At 34.9% G+C, this 26,887-nt stretch overlaps 1 protein-coding gene across 24 annotated transcripts in view; it reads left to right on the top strand.

Annotated features, from left to right (window-relative positions):
* Positions 1-26,887, top strand: part of HDAC9 (histone deacetylase 9) — an 873,646-nt gene that overhangs the window by 515,752 nt on the left and 331,007 nt on the right. For 13 of the 24 annotated variants that reach the window (XM_076006385.1, XM_076006384.1, XM_076006387.1 and 10 more), the window contains 4 exons: positions 7,203-7,318; positions 17,331-17,453; positions 20,357-20,567; positions 21,054-21,271. In XM_076006385.1, the coding sequence (XP_075862500.1) occupies positions 7,203-7,318; positions 17,331-17,453; positions 20,357-20,567; positions 21,054-21,271 (668 nt within the window). Of the gene's footprint in view, positions 1-1,668; positions 1,801-7,202; positions 7,319-17,330; positions 17,454-20,356; positions 20,568-21,053; positions 21,272-26,887 lie in introns of all 24 variants that reach the window. The other 11 variants (XM_076006392.1, XM_076006381.1, XM_076006382.1 and 8 more) reach the window with 1 other exon arrangement.

The raw sequence follows: 26,887 nt of genomic DNA, 5'->3' as shown, positions 1-26,887 counted from the left end.
CACTGATTTCTCTAGCACCTCCTGAATTTCTACTTTTAGAATATTTTCAGGCCTTGATGTTTTTACCTTTTTGATATTTTCAGGCATAAAGTCAGGTATACAGCACCAAAAAAGTAACTAGCTTTATTTTTTGTATCTGACCTTAATTTTTCTTTCAAGTTTCTATTTCCTATTTCTTCCCAATTCCAAGAAAACCTATAATGCAAGTGTTCTCAATCCAAGTTTAAAGCTGTAGAGAATGGAAAAAGAAAAGAACAAAGAGAAAAATAACTATAGATGTTTGAAGTGTGAAAGTGAAAAAGGGAAAGATTGTAAGTTCTACTTTTGATACCAATTGCAATCTGGTAAAAATATAAATTTCTTCAAAGAAAACATTTTCACTGATCACAAAATCTAGCTACATTATAACATTGTTTCTGCTATAGGTGATTAGTGGTGCTTTGGAAAAACTATTCTGTAATTTTTTATGGTGTTCATACATGAGAAAAGGTGACAGACCTATATTTTCAGTATTTAGAGAAATACTCAAGTCTTTGAGGCTGGCTGACTGCCTGAGTATGGATCCTGGCTTCATCCCTTTTTACCTCTGTAACCTTGGGCAAGTTACTTACCCTCTCTCTGTGTGTTGGCCTCTTCAAAGATATAATCAAATTATATTTATAAATAGTATCTATGCCATATGGATATTTTTGTGGTTAAATAAGTTAATATTGATAAAACACTTAGAACAGTACTGGAATATTAAAAAAAAAAACTATATAAATGTTGTCATCAGAAATATCCTTTCTTCATCATCATCGTCATCATCATCACTACCACCACCATATCATCATCCACTTCTATTATAGAGACTCAATCTAATGTATCCATTCTTCTCAAGTATAATTATTTAAAAATTTAATAAATTATAACTAATTATAGAGCTTCATTTTTTACAATAATTTAAAGATACTAATATTTAATATATGTATGAATAATGTGCATTTGTATTTTGGATCATATAACCAGACTCAGAAGTTTTAATTCTAAGACTTGGCCACCCTTCCTTTCTTGCTGATAGTGTACTGAATGTATAGAAAGTTTTATTCACAGGGATTCTGGTTAGGTTTGGTGTTATTACACCAAGTTCATTTTCCCAGGGTTTTAGGTTAGAAACTACTGACAAAGAAATATTCCAGGAGTTAGAATTAGACATAAATTATGTGCTACAGAGGTGTCTTCGATTACCAGAAGTCAGGTCAGAGTCTCTAAAATCACATTAAGTTACTGTTTTTGTGGTTATTGAGTTTCACCCTTGAGAGAATTAAGAGGGCCAACAAGAAGTATAATAAATCTTAATCTGACCAAACATAATTAGTGATTAAACTTCCCATTAACAATCCCAATTCTGCTAAAAAAAATAACTAGAAAATTTACATTTTTACTCCTTTTTCACTTTCATATGTAGAGAAGTAGAAAAGCATTTCATACATTTCACACACATAATGATTATATTTGTCTGTTTAATTAATTTAGAGTCAATGCCTTATTTACATGCTTGGGTTTTTCATTTGAGAATGAGAAGGGACCAAGAAAACAGTGAGACTTTAAAAAAAAAAACAAAAAACACAGGAGCAATTGGCTCTGTATTTTTTAATTTTTATCTATTTTCTTTGTCTCAATCCCCAGCCTCTGAGCCCAACTTGAAGGTGCGGTCCAGGTTAAAACAGAAAGTGGCAGAGAGGAGAAGCAGCCCCTTACTCAGGCGGAAGGATGGAAATGTTGTCACTTCATTCAAGAAGCGAATGTTTGAGGTGACAGGTAATTGAGGAATGGGCAGACCACACAATACACTAACAAATGCTGGTAGTATTAATAGAAATGAAAAAAAAATAGTTTAGAATAAATGTAACTGCTGCATATTAAAAGTTATTTTGAGGAGAAATATTTCTTGGAAGGAAATTATATTGAAAACTCACAAGTAGTTCAGTAAACCTTGCTATGCATTCACCAATGTTAAACAGGAAATGAATGAAAAAAGAAACAGAGCTATGTGTCAATCAAGGCATAACTAGGGAACACTAAAGCTCACCTTATTCTTTTCAGAAACAGGCAGTCCATTTTGGGAATGCCAACCAGGAGAATATAACTTTTTAATGAAATTTGATCAGAAATGAGCAGAGGGAGGTCCAAGAAGAACACTTCCCCCCTACTCAGACATGAATGTACAAAATACATCTGGGAAAATTAAACTACATAGAACAGCAAAACCTTGACTTTTCAACAAATTTACAGAACTCATAAATGACTTTATGTGTTTACTAGTGAACTGGGACTTAAGGTAGGAGGGGGATATATTGCTTTTTACAAAGAGGAAGAAACTGTCATTTTCACTGGTCTCAGATGGAAGAGTTCTTATTTTTTTAGCTGCCTGGTTAGTAGTGGGGTGAACAGGTTAGGAAATTCAACCTGATGTCTTACAAATGCCCCTAGTCCCAGTTGCACCTGGTTTGAAATTAGAGAAGACCTAAAATATACAAGAATCAAAAAGGCTAGCCACAGTAATAATACTGACTACTGTTTATTGAGTATCTACTTAGAGCCATGCTTGCTACCTGCTCTTTTTCTTTGGTTGCACCAAGGAAGAAGTGATAATCTGCAACCATTTTTCTCCATTCTTAAGGAAAATTGTCCTAATACCAATGCAGGCAGTTGGTATTACTTCTATAAGATCAGATCTTACCCTTGGTAGGTTTTAAAAAATTCTTTATTTTCTATATCTTTCTTTTGTCCATATAGTGTGTAGATTCAGGGAGACAATCTGGAGAAGGATTATGGAAGTAGAGGTAGAAAAGTGTATTTAGGAAGAGAATATTAATGTAACTTAAAAGTTTGACAGGTTATTTAGGAATAAAAAATTCAGTCTCCTAGTCAATCCTGACAGATCAATGTGCTCATCTGAAGAAAAGTATTAGTGATGACAATGGACAATTTTTCCTTGAGGTATAAGAAATATTAACGAAATGAACAATAAGTAAAACAATAAGAAAAATTGTTTTACTAGAGTTTATATCTATTTTGTAGCACCAAATATAATCACTAATTTATATGAATTGAATTCTAAGTTTGGTGTTACCGATTTTTTTCCAAGAAATATTATTGTATCTAAGTAAGTAAAAATCTTAATTAAGTTTTCCTAATAGAAATCTTTGGGGGTGCGCTTTTGGGAAGGGAGTTGTTTTAATGTATGTAAAAGAATAATACACCTATCAGCTGTCTAATGTAAATGGTGATAGCTTGTTTTTCTAACCAGGGAGAGTAGGTTCCCTCTAACAGAAAAACTTGAGGAAAAGGGAAAACTGTATATATTGCTATATTTTCTGCTTTATAATCTTACTATCTAAAATGATATTTATTTATCCTAATATGGTTTTCTATTTCCCTATTAGTCTTTTCTTGATCATAACTTTTTCTACAGTCACTTTCTCATCCTTACCAAAAAGCAGTGAAGTTTAGCTCAATACTTAACCTCAGTAATGATTAGTTCTCATTCATAAGGCTTATGGCTTGCCAGAGTTTTACTTGAATTTCTTTACATTTAAAATATATTTTTCTTCTTATTTTTGTGAGATAATGACTCCCCTTTCAACCATAAAAATAATGTGTATTTGAAGACAGACTTGCGCATTTACTACAGACACATTTCTGGTCAGTCGGTGGGATTTGTGGATGCTTTGGTAGGTATTTTTAACTTCTATGCCAGTGTCTTTGTAGGCTTCGAACTACTGACACAGCTGTCTTCACCTGCACTCCTTCCCATTTGACTGCCAACTTTCATCTAATTTGGATCATAATATTAAATATTTTTAGTATCTAGGCAGACACTGTCATGGCATGATAGCAGTTAGATTGTGTTGCTGTTATTCTCTTAGCTCTGTATCTTTTCTCTCTTCCCCATTTCATAGGTTCCATTGTAAGCTCTTTTCAAACCCATGCCACCTCTCTCCTCCTAGTGGCTGATGTGGGAAGCATTTGCCATGTTCCTCAAATTCAAATGTTTCTGTCCCTCTTATCCCCACAAAGCCCCATTCTTTTAAAATTCCAGGCATTGACTCATCCCTGTGCCTGCAGCACCTTCTCATCCATTCTCCCCTTCTCCACGGCACCATTTCACAATCTACTTTTCTTCGAGCTCCAGTTCTAATATCACTCCTTCTCTGAGATTTTTCTCAGTGTTTCCAGAAAATCGGTTGTACCTCCTCCCAGATCCTGTCCAGTGTGATGCTATGGAACCTTGTGTTGCAGTAGTTGCTGCCTTGAATTTTAGTGCTTATTGCAGCAATTTCTACATAAGCAAATACTTTAGTCTAAATATCACATAAGATAATATAAATAATATAATTTAAAACTGGTAAGACAGAATGTTTAAGAAAATAGTTTTTAAAAAATGGAAATGGAAATGATATGTAAATGAGACATTAATGAGAAATCAGTACTTAGGCATAGCACAAAGATAAGAGTTAGGGGTTTGGGAAAATATGCTCCTATAAAAATAAAAAAAATAAAGATGTGCATTTTCTTTGTTAAAAAAGAGCAAACAAGAAAGAGGTAAAGATTTAAAAAATTATCAAAATGTAAGCAGATATATAGTCAGGCAGTGAGCAAGATGTATTTAAGCATTTTTGATACTCCTGGCCTTTTCAAGTCTCACAGTAAATATGTGGCAGGATCCAAATTCTGTCACCAGTCTCATTCTTTCCAGTGACACTACAATTCTGTGTGGAGAAATATTTATAATAGAAAGTTGAAAGCTACAGGTGACCTGAGGGAGGGCAAGAAAACATTGCCTGGACGTTGGGAGTTCCTGTTCTCTGTGGGACAGATGGTACATGAGACATGTTTTGAATTTACAGGTGGGATTAGGCCAGCAATGAAGTAAGTGAAGGAAAAAGAGGATAAAAACATATGAAACAGGGAAGTATTTGGCACTTATGGAGATTAGGTGATTTAATTTGACTGAGTGCAGTGTGCAGAAATGGCAACAGTGGGAAATAATACCAGGCCCTACTTTGGAGCAGAGGAACATGGTGGAAATTGTATTAATATGACCCTCTGGCAAGAGATCCAAAGAAAGTTTTGAGGGACTCCTATAGCCACTCAGAGGTATTGAGAGACTTTTGCTATAGGTCATGATAGAATCACGAGGCCTTAAATGCAAATGATTTTAGTCAGATATAGATGCGAGATAATGTAAAGAACAAGTTGGAAGGACATAGTAACTTGTTAGATTTAGGGTAAAAAGGGGAATAAGGATAACTCTAAGGGTGGTGATAAAATAACGGAGATAAGCAGGAAACATTTAATATTAGAATACGTACATTGATTTTGACACACATATAAGGGGAGATCAAAAATGTCTGGCATTCCAGAGGTATTCGGCCTGGAATTTATGAGAGTTAAAGGCAAGAACTGTAAGTTTTAGGAGATTTACTGTGCCTAAAAGTAACATTTGAAGTCACAATATTGAGTGACTTTGACAAGAGAAAGAGGAAAAGGAAAAGGCCACAAACTTAGGTGTTTGTATGAATTTAAGAATTGATAGGTGAGAAAAAGTCAGAGAGTTGGAAAGAGGAGTATGGAGGTAGAGAATGTTACCGTAGGAAGGATATGGAAGGAATGTTTTCTCAAAAGCCTTTAAACTTGGTAGCATTTAAGCAAACAGTTGTGGTTGATAGTGGGTAAGCTGTATTACCAGGGCGTGAAGAAACAAGCAGACATCATGAGAAGTCACTACTTCGCAAGAGTTATTAGCACACTGTCAGACTAGAGGGGCAATTGCAGTGGAGAAGAAGGGCCTGAAGATTCCAGATAATTTATGGAACAAAATCTTGAAAGGATTTCATGTAACAGGGTGGGATTATGGGTAGAAGTAAATGTGCTAACATTGGAGAGAGGAGAAGAAGAGAATGCTTTACCTTTGAAATGGGGAAGGAGAATATAGATAACATAATCATGAGGTAGAAGAAAGAAAAGGTGTTGGAGGGAATCATATCAGAAGTCCTCAGTCTTTGAAAACTATGAGGCAAGATCATTTGTGCGGAGCTGGGTTGACAAGACATAAGGCTGAGGCAACTAGAAAACTTTTGAAATAAATGAACTGTAGAAGGTGATAAGGAATTAAATAGAGCTCAGTGATTAATTTTCCAAGGCTAGAGAAGATGACATCTGGAGCTATACTTCTAGGAATTGGAAATGTGTATTTTTTTATAAGATGTTTTAATAAATGTGTTCATTTCCCCATAAGTTTTGTGCATGTGAATTTTATATGTGAAGAGTAAAGAGATGAGTTAAATAAATAATCTGTCTTGTCAACTTTTGCTCAATGGAATTTCTTACTATGTCGGTGTTTAAAATTTTACATGTTAAATTTAGCCAATGCCTCATGTTTTGGAAAATAAGTAGAGTTAAAAGTCAGATGAAGGCAATCAGTACAATGTTGAGATTTTACATTTTATTATATTTACTTAATTCATCTTTGACTCATGTACTATAATAAGGCATAGCCTTAGTATATCATTAAGAGCAATTTACAGCACAGCATATAAGCAATTTTTGCAGACATAACAGGAACAGCTCTGGACCTCATGTGTTAACAACCTGTATTTTTGACATACATATGCAAGTACATTATCTCCATCAGTATTATTTTTTAGGATAGCACAAGGGCAAGTAAGAAAAGATTCCTTTCTTCAATTTTCTTTTTTCATCAAAAGCTGCTATGACCCTCTCTAACTGAGTATCTTTACTTCTCTAGAAACTGTTGAATATTATGTTGTCCTTTCTTTGCAGTGAAAATACAGGGGGAAAACTGATAGAAAAATTCAGAAATGTCCCCCCGCCCCAATTTTTTTTGAGACAGGGTCTCTCTTTGTCACCCAGGCTGGAGTACAGTGGCACGATCATAGCTCACTGCAGCCTTGAACTCCTTAGCTCAAGAGATCCTCCAGCCTTGGCCTCCCAAAGAGCTGGGTTTATAGGCATGAGCCATTGCACCCAGCCTTGTTCCAAAAATTTTTATAGTTCTTTCTGTTTAGTGAAATGCTACTTATCATTTACATAGAGGGAAAATAAAACAATGCCCAATGTAGTATGTTACTTAGAGTAACTAAGTGCATCTCTGTATGCTTTTTATGAATACATTTGTACTTCACAATATTTTTCAGAATCCTCAGTCAGTAGCAGTTCTCCAGGGTCTGGTCCCAGCTCACCAAACAACGGGCCAACTGGGAATGTTACTGAAAACGAGACTTCGGTTTTGCCTCCTACTCCTCATGCTGAGGTAAGACCCTTATTATTTTGGTTCTTTTAAAAGTTGAATCCCTGATTAGCTACCTAATACAAAGCACTACTTCTGAGTTGAAGTTTAATATCCAAGTGATTTTTATGAATTTAAGTTTGCTCAATTTCACACATTATAAACCTATTTTTACAAAACGCTGGTATTTATTAACTGATGTAAATATTATATACCTATAAGAAAAAAACTGATATTTATCAACTAATATAAATAAACCCATAAGAAAACTGACTGATATTTATTAACTGATATAAATAAATGTCAGTTATTTTTCTTACAGATTTATAATATGAGAAATTGAGTAAACTTGATCTTATTTATAAATAAAACAATTGGGGATGTTTGGACGGCAGTCAGGGTTTGAAAAATATTGAAATGTAATAGTCAAATAATCCATTCTTAGTCTTCCTGTGTGTATATTGCCCAATGGTTAGGCAACTTACTAGTCCTTCTGCTTAGTTATTGTTTATTATAATGGGAGTATACACATCAGTAAGTACAAACAACTTCATGTAAACCTCTCAGAGCAACCTAGCAAGGTAACTTTTACCCATTTGACCTGAAGAGTAATGAAAACTAACTGGAGCATTATAGTTAAGAGATACAGAGCTCCACTTAGCAAACATTTCTTGAGCATCTGCTATATGCCAGTCATTTTGCCTGGCAATGGTCATATAAATATGAACAAAAACATGAAGAATGAATGACATGTTAAAGGAAATTAGTTTAAAGTAACACATGATTTGTTGTAACCAGCGATACAAGACTAAGAGGAAAGTAAATATGGAAGTCAGCAAGAATTTTTCTTTGTAGCTTCTGTTTTAAGCTAAGCAAAGCACCAGTCTGAAAGTAGCCACTCATGGAATCAGCTGTTCTTGAATTCACCATCCATTGATTAGAAACCCTATTTTTTTCCTTTCTGTCATGATAATGCCTTCTTCACTAAGCCTTGATCTATGCAGGGAGAGCTGGTGTGGTAACTTCTCATATAAATGTGACATGCTTCTTCCTTTGCATTTTATAGAATCATGGTTCCTTGGGGCAGAAAGGGACTGGTCAAAGCTCTGATTCTTGGATCACCTTTGTAGCTTTCCTGCCATGTGATTCTCCAACCTCTATTAGAATGCTTCTACTGATAGGGAGCTCAGTTTTCTGTCTCCTGAAGAAACCCAGTTGATTTTAAATAGTTATCTTGACTGATAGAAATATCTCTGCATATTATTCCAAAGTATCTGTTGCTCTATAATTTCATGTCTATCTTGCACATAAGCACACACATATGCCTATGTATAATAAATTATTTATAAATTATGAAATCATCAGGCCAAAATATAAGTGAAGGAAGAAACTCAGAGGTTATCCCTAGCAAAGGACAAGCAAAGGATTGAAGCCAGTGAAGGCAATTTTGCTCCAAGGACCTTTGTATACTTGAGTTTGAGCTTTGATTTTCAGGGCCTCTCAAAACTCAGGAGATTCAAGACAAAGCCCAGTACTGAGCCAGAGGATAATCTAATAGGAGATCTTCCAAACACTAAACTGGGGTCCCAAAGGCCCATATCTATGCTATATTGGTGAGTCACCAATCCCACTCCCAGAGCTATCTTGATACGGAGCAGAATAGAGGGCAGGTTCTCTCCCTGAGAAGCTGTAACAACAAGCTAGTCCTTGTGTGGAAGTGCAGCTCAAATCACATAACTTCAAGCTGGTAATTTAGCTTAAAGTGGCCCCAAATTTGTAGTCCCCCCAGGTATCTGCAAAACACAAATATAAATCCTCTCTAGAGGAATGTATCTTTCTTCTAGATTTCAAATGTTTCTCTCAAATAATTTCCCAAGGAACATGAGTAGAATAGATAGATGTTCTCACTTATGATCATCTTTTAGCTATTCGAAGAACAATAATTTGGGCCTCTACATTATCTCTAGGTCCCTCATCTTTTTCTTGTTCTTGCCATCCTATTGCTCCTCTTTCCCTATTTTGTTATACTCTCAAAAACATGGCAGCAGATCGAATAAACACTTTTGTGTATATTTGTGACCAGAGACGTGAGTGGGATTATTGGACTACTAGTTGTAGTTATTGTCTTTTGGTTAGTGCAATTATATCTCAATATTAGTCAGTTTTCTATAATCCCTTTAATCGATTTCCAGGTAAAGGACAAGTTAGTCCCAAATTTAAAAAAAAAAACAAAACTTTAGATTTCCATTTTCTCTCAGTTTGAAGAATGTGATTCTTAGTAATTGCAGAAACATCCAAGGGTCTGGGTTCTAATCAGTCCCTGGATGGATTTTGTACCCTCAGAAAATGAAAACAACACACTACAATTCTACCTAACAGCATGTATGATTCTTAGAAATGCATTGTCAATGCAATAAGTCTCAGAAGACCACTTGCAGCATGGTAGCATTTTATTAGGTTCAGAAATAGCAACATAATATTTTGTTGAGAATATGTAGTAAAAGTATATTTTAAAAAGACAAAATCGAGTTATGAACACAAAATGTAGTGTCATGATTATCTTTCAGGAGGAAGCAAGGAGGAAATTATGGTTTGATAGTTACTAAAAAAGAAGCTACATGTATTCCTTCATTATAGATACATACACATGTGCATTCACCACTTAGTACAACATATCAGAACAACCAAAAAATATACATTGGTAACACCAGCAATAAATGGAAAATTTCAAGCCTTTTATGACCTATTAAATTAAGTTAAATTAAATGTAATGTCACAGATTATGTGACCTTATCTTTAAATATATATGTAAATAAAATAGTGGAGAATATAAATTTAGGGAGTTTGTATATATTATTTTAATCTGCTTTATATTCCTAAAACCTTAACTGTCAGAAATTATCTGTTTAGACGCTAGAGCTTTTCAGCTAATTGTTGAACAAATTCTGTCACTACAAACCTTTCTTTCCACCCTAACCATTAAAAAAAAGAAAAACAAAACAGAAGGAAATGTGATTTAATGGAGTTTAAAAGGGTAGAGGTATTTCTTCAGGTCAGTGACAGGACATTCACCTCCAGAGCTGGAAAGACTAGTTCAAAAGCAAGCAGTGACTTACTTCATAATGAATTAATTGTGTGCCTGAACTATGATCCAAAAGGCCAGGTGGGCAGACCTTAATGCACTGATGGGTAGCCTCTCCGTGGCCCAGAACAAAAAATGCAACCCTGATGGCTAACATGTGGTTTTCTGCTGTATTGCATTTACAGAGCTCTGTAGTGTAATTCATTCTGGCTAGGTGAGGAGACAGTGGAATTCAGACTGACACTGTCAGCAAATTAATACCCTATCTTTGTAACACTAAATGTGTCCACCTAAACTGGAGAAGAGATTTCAAATAGAAAATAGAAAAAATATATTCTCAGCCATACTTCATTTACCATTACTTAGAATTTAGTATGTTTTTACGGGTGTCTCCTAACATTAATAATAGTACGTGATTTCATAGCAACAGAAATATTTTGGGGGTATGAATTATTTACATAATACTTCATTTACAAAATAAGCTTACTCTACCATTTTTGCTTATGCAGTACAGGTGAGTTTTCATTTTAAAATGGTATCATGGTGAACTCTTTATTTTATAACCCGGAAGTAGTAAATAAAGCATGTCACCTAATTCTTTGAGAGCCCAGGTACATGAATGGGATTCTGCCCCTTTTGCTGCTTAGGAAATAGGAAAGCAAGGCTGTATCTAAAGATCTTGAGCCCTAGATGAAAACAAAATTTTCTATCTTGTAATTCACATGTCCTGCCTAATTTAGATAAAGGGAAGACAGAAGCAGAGGAATTTACTCATAAGTCGGGTCTCAGGAAATAGCGCAATGTAGTGGAATGCATGGGCGTTCCATTCAGAAGACTCAGCGTGAACCTGGCTCCAAAACCAACTACGTTGTCATCCTTGGCCCAGTTGCCAAACTTCCCCTGACCCTCAGATTCCCGATCTAGTAAAAGGTAGTACTATAACACCTGCGCCAACATCTCTGTTGTAAGCAATCAGTGTTCGGAAGGCAGGTGGTAAATTGTGAAGTTCGAAGGAAGTTCATTTTTTGTTGTTATTGTCAATGCTGACTCCTGGTAGGGAAAACTCATTAGCATGTTTGTCTTCAAGCCAGCAACTCTCATGTGAGTGTGAGTCTCCATCTGCTCTGACCACTTCTGTTCCATTCCTTCTATTTCTTACATATGCTCAGTCCCAGAACTCAGATTGTTGGAGCTACTTGCTTTACTCATTTGTAAACTCGGTTGAGGAGCTGAAACCTCACGGGTTTCTATTTCCAACTCCAGTCAAAGATGTCTTTACCTATCTAGTTACTTTATTGTTAATACTGTGGGCCTGTGGGTTCAAATATGTTTCCATGGATATCAACACCATTACTTTAGACTCAGTAGATTTATTTGATAGCTATTTTAGCAGTAGCCAAGCTCCTGGTTTATTTCTAGTTGAACATTAGTGGCTGTCTCTGCTATGTTATATTTTAAATAATTTTTTCCAGCAGATACAAATGATTTCAAAAAGGATTCTAATAATAAGGTTAAGTGTTCTAAATTCATCTGAAATGTCACTTGTTTTGCCCCTGTTTCACATGACTCATCTGCCTATTGTTTCATAATAGTTGTTGTGACATTTGCTATAAATGTTATACTCCCTTCTGAGTGGGTGGAGAGCTATGGTTTTTGATGGCAGCAAATAAAACACTCCCCCCCCGCCCCCCCAGGGAAAGGAGGTTGCTATAACAAAAAAAATCATTACTAGGAATAGTATGAGTCAATATCGTAAAGCAAGATCTTTAGCAAAACATCAATGCCTTTCAAATGCTAAACAAATTCCGTCAAAATGTTTTTGTGTGTGTGGTTTTTTTTTTTTTTTTTTTTTTTTGTCTCACAACTATTTTATAGTAATACCTTCATGGGTATCCAGGAAAAATAAAAACTTAAGAGATTTTTACTGCCTAAACAATTTTCTTTTTTAATTACATGGAGATTTTAATTTTCCATCAGCTATCTGAAAGAGGGTAGAAAATAAATACAATCTTGAAAAATAAGGTAAACATTAAATAATTAAAGGCTTTTTTTTTTCTTTTAGAGTGGCTCTCTTCTTTTTAGATAGTCTGGATTTTGGGGATTTGGGACTTTTAAAACCCAAAGTTGATTGAGGCTTATGAGTGGTCTTCCTGTATGCCATTCAGATGGACGAAGATGTTACCTGATAGAGGTAGCCAGGGGTGCCTCAGTCCTAGGCTAAGGGAAGGTGAGTCCAGGGAAGGTAGTTGTGCCTTGAGCCACAAGCCAATGAATAGGAGAGTTCAAGTCTGAGACTCTTAGACCAAACTTCTTTTCACTAGTCCAGACTGCTTCTCACCAAAACTCTGTATGTATTTTTTTTTCCTTTTTCTGAATCTTGTGCATATTGTGTAATATATAATTTCAAGCATAAAGTAAACTGAAAATTCTACATCCATTTTTCTTGTGAACTGCTTAAAAACAGGTAATTATTCCCATAATTAGTATTCTATCAAGGGTCATCAATTGGCTACTTTGTCTCGTTAATGGTGAGAAAGGTATTCATTTATCTTTTTCCTCCTTACCTCACTCCTTCCTTTTCTCTCTCTTTCCTTTCTCCTCCTGTATATCTCCTCTCCCCACTTCTATTTTCCTTATCCCCATAGGCAGTCATTCTCTTCTGTGTTTTTGTTTATATGGGTTCTTACATCATATATATTTTTTGCCTTGTGCCCATGAATTTTAGTGCATATAAATGGCACTATGTTTATGTGTCTCATTCCATTTCTTCTATCACTAAGCATATGTTTTTAGATCCATTCATGTCTCTATGGATCCAGAAATCTAATGGTTTGCTTGTAATTACCATAAAAATCCATGGTGGGTGTTACTCTATTTTACCTACCTATTCCAGAGGTCAATGTCCTGGTGGCCTCCAATCCCCAGCCATCACCAGAAAATGCATCAGTATATACCCATGGACATCACCCTACCGCTTAATGAGAGAATTTCTTAATGTTATAATTCCTAGCAGATGAATTACTGGGTCATGGTGTATAGTATAATTATCTTGGCTTATAGTGCTGAATTATTCACTAGAATTGCTTGACTTATCTACAGTCCTGCTAGCAATATGTGAGAGTTTTTACCTTTTGTAAATCTCTGTAACATTTGACATTATCAATTTTTCTAATTTTTGCCAATGTCTACTTTGAAAGAGATTCTAAGTTTTTTAAATTGAAGCTAGTAGCTTCTTAATTTCAATGCCTACATAAATAGATCTGTTGAGAAACAAAAGTTTTCAATCTATGTGTGTTTTATTCAACTTAATTGCAAAATATAATCTATAAGATATCCTTTCCATTGGCATAATAGTGAGAAAAGAAATTAAATGAAAATTTGAGCCATGCAGAGTGGCTCACACCAATAATCCCAGCGATTTGGGAGGCTGAGGTAGGAGGATCACTTGAGCCCAGGAGTTCAGTGCTGCAATGAGCTATGATCTTACCACTGTGTTCTATGACACCCCATATCTAAGAAAAAAAAATGAAAATTTAAAGAGCCTTACCAAAAATGAATAGCCTCTCCCAGTGCCCAGCCCAGTTCATATTCCCTGACCAACATCATGCTCTTTCTTATGAAATGCTAGTTAGCCATCAAAGCCTAGTTTAAAATTGACACTTTCCTCGGTGCTATCAAAGTATTTTAACCCTATGCTAATTATAGTAATTATTACAGGTCATTAGAGTTAGTTCTCTACTTTTCTATGCACCTTTTCTATGACTAGTATGTAAATTTATGTGGTATAGAACGTCTTTGTATACATCTTATCTAACACCATTAATCCAACACAGCGGAGTTACTCATTAATTGTTTTGTAAAGGTTAAATGATAGCCATTCGTACATTTAATATTTCCATTTTGTCTAACCACAAGAAAAGTTTCTGGTTCTAAAAATTTTTTCAGATTAAAAACATCTTTCCCATGTTCTAAGCTGTGAAATGTTGGCGTCTTAGCAAAGCACTGATTTAAGGGCTGGATCAGTTTCAAAACTGCTCCCTGGAAAAATCCTGGCTTTGCCTGAAAATACTTGTGAGCTCACCACAACCCTAAGGTGGGGTGGCTTTCCAGCCTTGCAAGATTACTGGACAGGCTCCTTCATTGTCTCAGTGGAATGCTACTCCCCACAACCTGTTAGTCTGGCTTTCAAGTGTGCCTGTGCTCAATTAGCAGTGTCGAATACCACTCTAGGTTTTGTTAAGAGATATTAACCTGGAAAAGATAGACTGCTCCTAGAAAAAAGCTTAGTTGAGGAAAGCTGTATTTAAAGAAAATAATTTGAAGAAAATGGTTTCTCAGTTCTGTTAAGTCATTGGTGATTCTAGACATTGGAGGTCTACATAAACTCTCTTCTTACTTCCTTATCGATAATCAGAGGAGATAAGCTAAGCAATGTCCAAGTCTCAAAGTCCCTGAAATTTCTATGGAATGATATTATACCAGTTAGTGTCTATGGGAAGGACCAACTATACCAGTGGACACAGAACCTTCCTTGCTTCCACAGGAATTACCTCCGTAACTTGAAGATCCTCACGTCTATAGAGTCACCAGGGCTTTTTCCTCATGCCCAGGTCAACTGGCTCCCAGTTGCACTCCTTTATCCCTTTCTGTGCTCTCTCTCCTCCTCTAAAGCTGCCACCGTTCTCTGTGCTTCTTTGGGGTTCCCTGGAATGCTGTGTACTTTCTGTAGCAGCACCTGGCAACAAGTCACCTTGGTCAGGTTAAAAGTTTCATTGCTGATCCTGCAAGGAAGCAGAATCAGGGAAATCACTCTGTCCTCATCTCCAACACGAGCATAGTGGTAGCTTTTGAGAGTGCCTGTGAAGACTAGGTTAACCTCCAGAAAAATCCATGGCCCAGGGGTTGGCACATGGCAGGTGCTGGAGATAAATGCATTGCCATAGAAAATGGAGCCATTCAATTTTTAGATGCAACTGCAGGGGTCTGCAATCCCAGAGTAAGAATATCCCCGAATTCCTTCTTAGTGAAAGCCAGTGTGTGAAGTCAGTGTGCTGCCACCATCATTACCTCTGAGAAGAAATCCATTTCTCATTTTGGTATAAGTCTGCTTCCTGTGATGAGGTGGGAGGATTATCACAGAAATTCTCTCTGGGAAACAGAGATAAACTCTTTTGTGAGGTCCGTGGTATTTTGGGGTGTCATTCTCACAGTTCACGTCAAATTTCAGTGCTGTGAGAAGCAGATACAAACTTGCATGATTATACATTATTTAAAGTGCTTATTTTTCCATACTGCTTTTCTCTTCTATGAATACAGATAAGTGAATGGAATATCCTTTTGTTTAAAATTACTATTTCCTGCCAAAAAGCCAGTTAAAATATTTCACTTCCTTAAACATTCTTTTTGTTCTTGTTCAGGTATATATTAAAATTTATGTTAACAGCTTAACTTGTATAAGCAAAAGAGTAGCTTGCCTTTTTATTTAGATCAAATATGCAACTACGTACGGCTGAGAGCTCCCAAAATAAAATTGCAATCTCACACATTGTAATTTTAAAGTCTTTTCCAACCATCTTCATGCTGTGACATTTTAGACAACTTTAATTTTGTAAAGGGTTGCATGTAAAGTCAATGTAACGTTATTGGTTTCAATATGTCTCTTCATTTTCTTGCACAAATATCTGACATGTTCTTTTAAGAAGAAACAAAATCTGAGTTAGCTTGGAGTTCCAAGTCGCAATGAGAAAACGCTACATTTAACCTTCTGCTCTTCTTATGTTAAGACAAGGACTCATCTCCAAACAAACGTATGATTGAGATGATGTTTTGGAATAACATCCTGTGTTTTGGTGGAGCATCACTCTTCAGTGACATTCTGAGGTTGCATTGTATTAGCACATGATATGTTCCTCAGTTAATTGATATCCCAGGTTTGTCCAGGGGAAAATCTACAGCTCCCCCAAACATGCTTGACAAGTTATTATATTTACTTTAGTCAAAGCCCGTGTGTGCAATATCCCTCCTGGAGGTGGTCTATTATTGGAGTCCCATATGCTTTTTGTTTGGGAAGAAAGCAGTCACTGTGTCATACTGTTACATGGAGTATTCTTTTTCAGGGATGTTGTTCCCTTGGGGACCATATCAGGCCAGAGTTCCCTAGTCTAATAAGACCTTTGTAACTCTTATTGTATAAAAGTTCTGGGAGGGAAGCAAGAGTTAAACAGAAAATGTAATTCAAGCAACCATATTAGGCCACATGTGGGAAAACATGACTCTTAGTAATGGATTAAAAAAAGGTATTTGTTGTAAAAAGCACTGCGATGCCAAAATGTTCAGGGTATTTCGGTGTAAATGAAGGCTATTGTGGCATAGGGAACTCATAACATTTTAACATTTACTTTAGTTTCTGAATATGAATGATCTAAAAATACACCACACAGGGTTGTCTATTCATAAATTTTTGTATTAAAAAAGATGTGATTACTATGGAAGCCCAATATGGTAATATTTAATCTAAGATTTTCTTACGTGGGTTTTCCCATCAGTAAAATGACATTAAATGAAGATCAGGTGAAGATAATGACTATGGCAGCATTATATACGTATTTTTTTCACTCAGTAATACAAAAAAGCATATATATTAATCCGAACTACCGAGTTTGATTGTTGTACTTCACCATTAGATAACAAACATGCTGATCATATTCCATGAAGCCAGAATTTTATAAATGAATTTTGCAAAAATGAAGATAGAAGCCCTTTCTTCAGATTTTACAAGTGTGTTTGAGGTATAAAATTTTTATTTAGTTTTTACATTATAACTCTCAGATACAGAAGTCATAAAATAAATACTTAAATCTTTTGTAGAATGATGATAAGACCTACTTTATGAAATGTAAGCGTTTTACAGTAAAATCTGTGATAATTTCAGACCCTCTCTCTTTTTTTGAACAGCAAATGGTTTCACAGCAACGCATTCTAATTCATGAAGATTCCATGAACCTGCTAAGTCTTTATACCTCTCCGTCTTTGCCCAACATTACCTTGGGGCTTCCAGCAGTGCCATCCCAGCTCAATGTAAGTCACTGCACAGCATCAGCCTAAACCAGCCCGACCGATATTTTCATAGGGAGTGCCCTTTCATTTCTTATATATTTAGACTTGAGAAAAACTTGGTAGAATCAGCTTCTTCCCTATTTACTGTTTTATGCATTGTTCAAAGATGGTTCAGTTTAATTTCAAATCATGCAATTATACTGGTTCACATAATCATTCATAAAATAATAACTATCATTTGTGTAATGGTATATAGCTTTAAAAAGAAAGCACTCTCCAGATATATTATTTTAGTAGCTCCACACATCTATCCCATGAAACAGATTACAGCCGCCCATTTTTACAGAAGCAGCAGCTGAGACTTGGAGAATTTAAAAGCCCAAGATCACAGAGCCAGTAAGTAGCAGACCTGGAACAAAACCCAGGGCAGTGCTGAGCGGCATAGCTTCTAAAGCACAGCAGCATATGTTTATAGAATTTATTTTGTGAATGACTTTATTTTGGGAATTTAAGTTACTGATCCTGTGGAAAAACTCTCTAAAGAACAGTATTAGACTATTCCCAGGAGATTTGAAGTGAATCGATCAAATTAAAAGTCCTCACAACTAAAGTAGTCTCTTTTGGAGGTAATTAGCAGAAGATAGCAACAATTATTTTATTCATATTCCCTAAAATATTATCAGCTTTAGTTGCTGTAAAAGATTTGTGAGTTTTACCCAGAATAATTCATTTCTGAAATGGCAGTAGAAAATTGTACCTATACAGAGTTCATGTGACACATTAGGTTTAGAGAGAACTTTGTTCCTACCTTTGTCACTGATTTGGCCAATCTTTAATATGAAGTCTTTCACTGAGTCTGCTGTGTCAAATTTACATGTATGTTCAATATAAATTGTAAAGTCAGTCAAAGATATTTTATTATATCTGCTGTTATATCTGGTGTTTATACTAGAGTGTTAGTTCATGTGATACTATGATCTTATACCAGTGAGAAGAAAGCAAAACTTGAATGTTGTTTTATGTCTGGGCATTGAAAAAGAAAGATTTGAAAATCCTGAATTCAGATACATCCTTGAAAATCCACATGAAACATTTATAAATAATTGGTTCTAGGGAATAAAAAAAAAGGAATTAGGAATGAAACTAAAATAAATAATAAATATTAATGAATATTTTTAAATTATTACATATTAAAATTTATTTTTCTTCTATTCCTATTTTTCCCATCTCTCCTAATGATGAGTAAATACTAACCTAAAAGCTTCTTATGACACATAAATAGGCATTTTATTTTCACTGCTTTTTGCATGTTCTAAGCCACTCCTCCATGCTAACTCACACATGCACCACTTTTAATGTGGTCAGGGAAAATTTTTTCCCAAAGGACCAAGTACTAAAGCCAGACCATTTAATATTTCAATGGTAATACAATTTGGTACCATTGGATGAATAAACCAATGTGGTTTGGATTAAAGTTTCATTTTTCTTTGCTTCCATTTTGGTGTGGATGAGGCCATCACAATTAATTTTTCAAGTTTAGCATTGCTTTTGGCAAAGGGATCTCTAATATTCCGTTTCCCCACTGACTACTAGGAAATTTTAAGGAAAAGAGACCAGGACAAGGAATCACTTCTAGATTAAATATTACATTGACTTGCTCTGTGACTCAGACAAACCACTTACCTCTTTGTCCTTCAATTTCACCATCACTGAAAATTGCTTTGCTTCCCTGGTGCACAGCAATTTTGAAAGATGAAACATGAGTTTTGAAAAGAAACACGCCACATAATTTTGAGGTATTAGACTCCTGCTTTTGTAATACCAAAATGACCACCATTCATTAAATTCTTTGAATAGGATAATTCATTATTGCAATTGATGATATAATTATTATTGCCTTATTACTGTGTTATCATACATTTCAAGTTCTTAATAGCATTTTTATTTGATATCTTATTTCACTTGTAGTTTACTTTATTATACGAAATATCTGGAGTGTCATTTTCAATATTTAGAGATTTGGGGATCTGTTATGAATTAATATAAAATACAGGTTTAAATCAAATTCCTGCATATTTTGTACCTCCTTTCATTATTTTAAAATTTTCATCTTAAAAATTAAACATTGGAAACTTACAGCTCTGTGAACTTGTTAGAAGACATGTAGAGAAAGGGTGACTTATTCCTTTTGCTTGCAACTCCAAAATTACAGACCCTTTTATCTCTGGCCTCTTCATCCTTATGAGATAGTCTTTAGTTTAACTATCTGAATAAATTTTACCTTTCCAATAAATCTTTTACTTAAGAAGTATATTTTAAAGTATTTTACAAATAAACCTTCACTAAGCCTGAAATCAGCATCATTTCTTTGTTTTTAATTTATATATAAAAGTTGTATACATTTATGGTTTAAAACATGATGTTTTGATATGTGTACACATTGTGGAATGACTTCAGCTAATTATACATTATTTTATGAATTATCTTATATGCATTATATCTCATACTTATTTTTTGTGATGAGAACCCTTCAAATATACTCTTAGCACTTTTCATATATACATATATTGTCATTAACTGTAGTCACCATGATGTATAATAGATCTCTGGAATTCATTCTTCTTGTCTAATTGAAATTTTGTATCTAGCACCACTGCTAATATTTAAAAAAATAATTTTTAGTTTCTGTACAATGATGCTTAATACTAAATTGTCTCAGTGCTTCAACCCTATTTTTATTTCTCCTTTGTCAATTTACTTAGTTTAAAAGACATGCTGTTATCCATTTGGCCGACTCAGCCATTGGGTAAGATGGGGTTTGTGTTTTGGGAAATTATGGCATAAGAAACTCATCTAATGACATAGAGACCTAATGACTCACATGAATGAAAGAAGATAAACATCTTTGTTATTTCTTGACACAGGCTTCTAATTCACTCAAAGAAAAGCAGAAGTGTGAGACGCAGACGCTCAGGCAAGGTGTTCCTCTACCTGGGCAGTACGGGGGCAGCATCCCAGCATCTTCAAGCCATCCTCATGTTGCTTTAGAGGGAAAGCCCAACAGCAGCCACCAGGCTCTCCTGCAACATTTATTATTGAAAGAACAAATGCGACAGCAAAAGCTTCTTGTTGCTGGTAATTAATAATGGCACCATTTGCAATTCATTTAAGGGCTTTTATTTGATCAGTGATCCAGTGTAGTGTCTCTTTTACTCAAGACTAGTAAAGATTTACAGTGCCATACAGAGTCTCCCTGACACCCGGTACTGTGGGAAAGGCTATTATTATCTACATTTATTCCTCCAGATCTATTGGAGGAGGAGGAGGCTCGTCTCATTTAACTTTTATTTGCACCTGATTAGACTATGGTGAGTCATATTGTCAGACGTGAACATGTCCAGTGCTTTGGCTCTACTGCCTTCCCACACACAACCTATCCTTCTTTTGATGTTTGCCTGGTACTATCACTACTTTTCATGTAATTTATCCCACATATCCGTTTTCTTTGGCTTCTTGTCTTTTCTTAGAATTAGATGTGTGTGTCTCTGTGTCTGGGTGGATCTGTATGTGTATATAAAATTATATACACACATATTTATGTCACATATATATTTTTTTCAGGTGGAGTTTCTTTACATCCTCAGTCTCCGTTGGCAGCAAAAGAGAGAATTTCACCTGGCATTAGAGGTACCCATAAATTGCCCCGTCACAGACCCCTGAATCGAACCCAGTCTGCACCTTTGCCTCAGAGCACATTGGCTCAGCTGGTCATTCAGCAGCAACACCAGCAATTCTTGGAGAAGCAGAAGCAATACCAGCAGCAGATCCACATGAACAAAGTAAGCCTCCAAACCAACTCATATTCACAACCGTTGATTTGGAAATTGGAGATTTCATCACTGATATGGGTACATAAGAAAGGAATGTTGATGTAAGCCACAGCAAAAAGGAGCTCATAATCCTAGCCCTGCTCTCTGGGCTGAAGGACACCTACACAATATTAGTGTTTTTACCATCGTTATGTTCATGGGATGTTTGCAACAAAATTGAGATTATAGATTAGCAAGGTCTTTTATGATTGATTACCTATTTTAATACACAAGCACATGCAGGCATATATGTATGGAGCATTGTTTTTTAATATTACAGAAAAATCTTGAGGCAGAGTTGAATGTGGTGACATGAATGTGGGTTGACATGTCAAAAAGTTTGTACAGTTGATGGAAGATAGGACAAGGTTAGCCAGTAAGGTATGTCTCAGCAACTTGTATGCATCTACATTACATTTGTTTTTTAGTATGCCCCACTTCATTTCAAAAAGTGTTGAAGCAGTTTCTGAGAAACTGGTGATATTTTTTTTTCTGGCAGCCTTACTGTGGCTAAAATGGACAGCAAATGTCTGTATCATACCACATCCCAGGAGCTCTCCTACTGAGGCAACCACAAAGAAACAGTGATTGTAATAGAATGATATCAGATAGGCCAGTAAAGCATTTTCTATGAATTTATAAGCAAAATAATATCAAAGAGTCTTGTCTGTACAGTTTTGCCACTGTTCTCTGCTGTGGCAAGTTTACAAAAGCATACTCTTCTCATTCTTGGAAAATTCCTGAAAAATATTAAGGTCCTAAGTATTAAGATTCTATTCCCTCTGCTTTGTACTGTACTTAGCACCTACAGGTATGTTAAAGAGGCAGAAGAGGCATTATATTGCAAAATGATACCCTGCTTACTGATAAGTGGCTAGCTAAAACTTGGCTTAGTAATTAAATACTTTATTGTATTGTGATATAAGAAACAATAAAACAAAGAAATAAATGCCCAGATGGGAGTTCTTCATCATGTGCTGGAATTTCTCTCTTCTCTTGGCCTCCATCTAACAAGGGCAGAGCCATGAAGACAGCATGGGCTGAAGACCATATTACTGAACAGTAATTCTCCAAGCTAGCCCTATGCTGCTCTTAAAGATGATGTGTGTATGTGTAGGGTTAGGATGTTGGCAGTGGAATGGCTGACAGTGGCAACTACTCTCTCTGACCTTCTTTCACTGTGCATTGCAGACTCTTTCTGAATCATCAGACAGATGCCTGTTTTATTGCTACAGCGTTTCTCTAACTTTATCACATTATTTCATATCAAATTATTTTTTATGAAATCATTCTCATCAGGAGAGAATTAATTTCCTTCTTTGACTAGTGGCATAATACTCATTGACTTGGATGTGACTCTCCATATGTTTGCTATCTTATGGTAGAGTTAGGTTTGTTTATTTGTTTTGTGGTCTAGCAGCACAACTTAAAAAGCACTAGTTATTCTTGAAAAAGTGTCCAGTTGTGTGAAATTAATGTGGGAGGGAAGGTTAGGAGTCCTACTTTCTGCCTGATAATATTTTGATCTAGAATTAGGTTTGTTTATAAAATTAGTGTTAGATTATAGATATACTTTTATACCATTCTTGATTCTATTTCCTGGAAATAACATGGATATATATATATTCTACTATGTGTAAATTAGGTAACTTGATCCTTTTGAAATTATGATCTACAAATGATTTTGTAAAACAGTTTTTTGTGACCTAGAGTTGCCACTGTTTCAGATTTAGATGGGATGCTAATAATCAAAATCTTTCTCTTTTAGTATCACGCTAGAGATTTTGACAGGCAGATGCTAACCCCAGTCGCATGGATAAAACTAAGATGAAAAGCATGCATTTGCATTTTAACAATGAGAAAAGCAAACCTTATCAGAGACCTTTTCCCATGTGGAGCTAATTCCTCAGAATCTGTTAAGAATTCTTCCTAAAATTAGAAACAAACTTATACTTTTGGGTACATGTTTGTACAATGGTTTGATTATTAAATCTTGTCTTAATTAGGTAAAATGAAGACCAGAAAACTTCAAAGTACAAAGCTGATCTTTATATGTTAACCTCTCTCAGCTTGGGTGTTTAGATTACTCAAGCAGGTCGCCAGTTGGCTTTACTCCAAGTATGTATTCCATATGTTTAATCAAGTTGGCATATGCACATTGGGTATTCTACAGATTTTGAAAATATTTTACCTGCCCTCAATTGTCTCCTCCTCAGAGAGGAATCTTATTAAAGAAAATATTGAACCTGTGTGCCCTATTCTGAAGTATTCACAATAGAACCATCGAGAAGTGAACTGCTACTGTTCACCCCTCTCTATAAGGTGATTAGGACCTTTATTTCACATTGGGTCATAACTTAGATCTCAAAAGCTAACAACTTTCAGTATTATAATAATATATTTATATGTACTCTATCTATCTAATGTTTAGAATACCCATTACTAAGAAGTAACCACAGAAACTTTATGTCATTTTTTCCCCATTACCATCAGTGAATCTTTCAATTGATTCCATTCAAACTGGAGCCAAATAGTTGACATCATAAAAACATGGTACTTACTCTTGAGATATTTATTATAGCAGGAAATACAGGCACCTGAAGATGTAGATGCTCAAATGACATATTATAAAATGTCTTTTCCTTTCATTCTCCCAACTTTTTTATTTTTTATTTTTTTTGAGAAACTTGGGGAAGAAAAAATAGAGTGGGAATAAAGAAAATATAAGTAGATTTATCTCTAAACCTATAGGAGATTAAATATGATGGGCTTTCCTTGCATGCAATTTTTAAAGACATGTGTGAATTGCTAATCATTTTTAGAAGAATTAGCAGCAAACCTATACTTGTAGAGCATAGCTGATGCAATGATTGACATTAAATTTTGAAGAATTTCTCATACCTTGCTATCAATATTATGTTAATGTATTTGTAAAACAGTTATTAATGTTGCTTAACTATGCAATGTAACTGTTATTAATCATACCAAACAATTTACCTACCTGTTGTGTTACACTTCAATGAGATTTATGTAAGATATTTGTGTGTCTTAAGATTATTTGCCTCTTATAATTGTGTTGTAAGTCTCGAGGGCTTGGCACAAATATCCCTGGAATGGGCCTATATAGTATTTTTACTGTTATGTCTGCCAGTATATAATGGCAGTACTGGAGAGGAAACCATGTCAGAATGATTATCTTTGCTCATTAGTTTGAATACTCTATTTTCATGGAAAGTGATTTTAGAAGTTTAATCATAAGAAAATCATAGCTTACAACATTTGTTCTTTTGTTTTTTGAGACAGTTAAAAAATTCAGAAATGCATTAAACAGTTTATATTGCTAATAGATGGTTATTTTGTGCACTGTCGACTTATATTTTTGTAAATCTTTTTAAAAATATCAAGAATTTCTTTAAACTAGCATCAAAGGAAGCCTGTTGCTTTTGCAAATATATTTTTTCTTGTTGGAGGAGAAAAGAAATTTCTAAAATAAAATTTTTCTCCAAATACAAAATAGCAAACAAAAAATACTAGTATATTGGTGATTTTTCTCCTAAGTTTTGAATTTAAATATTACCACAGATTTTTTTCTTTTCCTGATAAAATAAAACTGTGCTTGATTAAAATAAGACATGCCACAGTTACTTAGACATAGTGATAGTTTTAAAGGAATATTCTATCCATCTCCTAAAACATAAAAGGGCAAATCTCTAGTCATATCACTATTTGAATGATATACAGAAAGTTTTCAAAGTATTTTCAGGCATTTTTGTTGTGAGATAATTTGACATAGATCTCTGCTGTCCTCCTCCATCATCATGACATTATTCTTTGAATTATTTCTCTGTTACAGTATTAATAGAATAGCCTGATTCATGCCTAATAGTTCCTACTGTAACTAGAATTTTCATAACTTTTCTAATATCTGTGTTTTTCGTCTTCATTCCATCAAATCTCTAAGAGCAGATATTTTAAAGAAATTGTTACTTCATTTGGTACCTACTTTACTTAAATATTAATCTATGTGTGTATCCATTCAACCAGTCATTGAATTCTTACTTTGTGTAGACACTGTTTTTGACACTAAGAAAATAGCTTTCAGTGTCCTTATGGAGCTTATAGTATGGGGAGCAGGAGAGTGAGCTAGTCATGCAAACGTAGTACAATGTGTTAAGGATTAGGATAGGGAATGTGAGGAAGGAAATTGATTTATTTAAGGATATACAACTTGAATTTAGTTACTTGTCTGGATTCTTTCTTTTCTTTCTTTCTTCTTCTCTTTCTTTCTTTCTCCTTTCTTCCTTTGTAATATGCTCTGTGATAAATATCTTATACATTCTTGTGACTGGATATCAGCCAACATTTAAAAAACCCACATAAATCATAAAATGATATCTTATATATGTCAAGGTTCAGCCTAGATACAAGTGTTTATTATATATTTATCACTATGATACTTAGGCATTTTGACATGAGTGCTATTTTATAATAATAAAAATATTAATATATCTGACAAGACCAGTAAGTGGGAGGCCAAGCACATGTCCTGTATTGCCCTTATTAAAACAGGTAGATGTTATGTTCTGACAAGCAAGGCATGAGTATAATTATGCTCAAATCCTGGGTCTGATCTCAGCAAATGGGGAGCTTTCATTAGCTTTTGAAAGAGAGAATTTGACCCATTATTTGCATGGTCTCTGTTTTATTTCCTTTTTTGACATAAATTTTTAACGTAAATGTGTTACATGTTCTCCATAATCCTCATGATTCATACCCATTCCTTGTCCCCAAGCATCCATCCACAGCAACCCAGGAGAGCATGATCAACATGCCTATGGTCACCTACAAACATAGCATGCATGCCTATGTGTGTGTGTGTGTGTGTGTGTGTGTGTGTGTGTGTTTTAAAGTGTTTCTTTGTATAGTGTCCCTAAAGGCAGTTTTAATGTAGAACTATTTTGTGCACTATTGAAAAAAGTATATATTTTGCTAAGGAGATTAATTTGAGGAACAGCAATTCTTTAGGTATGTATAATCCAAAAAGTTTATACTTTTTGAAGTCACATTTCATACTCTCAAACAACAAGCAAACACTTCATATTACCTTTATTCTAACAAATATAATTATATCCATATATTACATATAGGCAGATTAAAATTTTAAGTATAATTAGATAAGTACCATTTACCAATCTGAGTTGTTGGTGCACCTATTTCTCCTAGTAAACCAGTGTACATCCTCTTCCACTTCTTGAAGGCTCTGTGCATCTTCCCAGCACCTTCTCCAGAGGTACCTTAAGGATAAGGTCATTTAAGTGATACCAGCTCTCTTTTATATGTAAGATCTAGTATGAACTGGACTCCATACCAGCGTTCTTCTGTACATTATCCCTTCAACCTTATCAACTGACTTTTTTTGAAATTTGAAGTATGTTAATTTTAGAGGGCTTAAGTGGGTTAAACAAGGAGACAGAGCTAGTACAGAGCTGGAATTCTGATATAGGTGTATGACACAAAAGCCTGTCCTTAACTATAAGTTTTCACTGATTTTAGTTTGCCTGAAAGTAGAGAATTCACAATTAAAAA

This window comes from Microcebus murinus, chromosome 9 (genome assembly GCF_040939455.1).
Source record: "Microcebus murinus isolate Inina chromosome 9, M.murinus_Inina_mat1.0, whole genome shotgun sequence".
Classification (NCBI taxonomy): domain Eukaryota; kingdom Metazoa; phylum Chordata; class Mammalia; order Primates; family Cheirogaleidae; genus Microcebus; species Microcebus murinus.
This window is presented reverse-complemented; position numbering and strand designations above follow the sequence as displayed.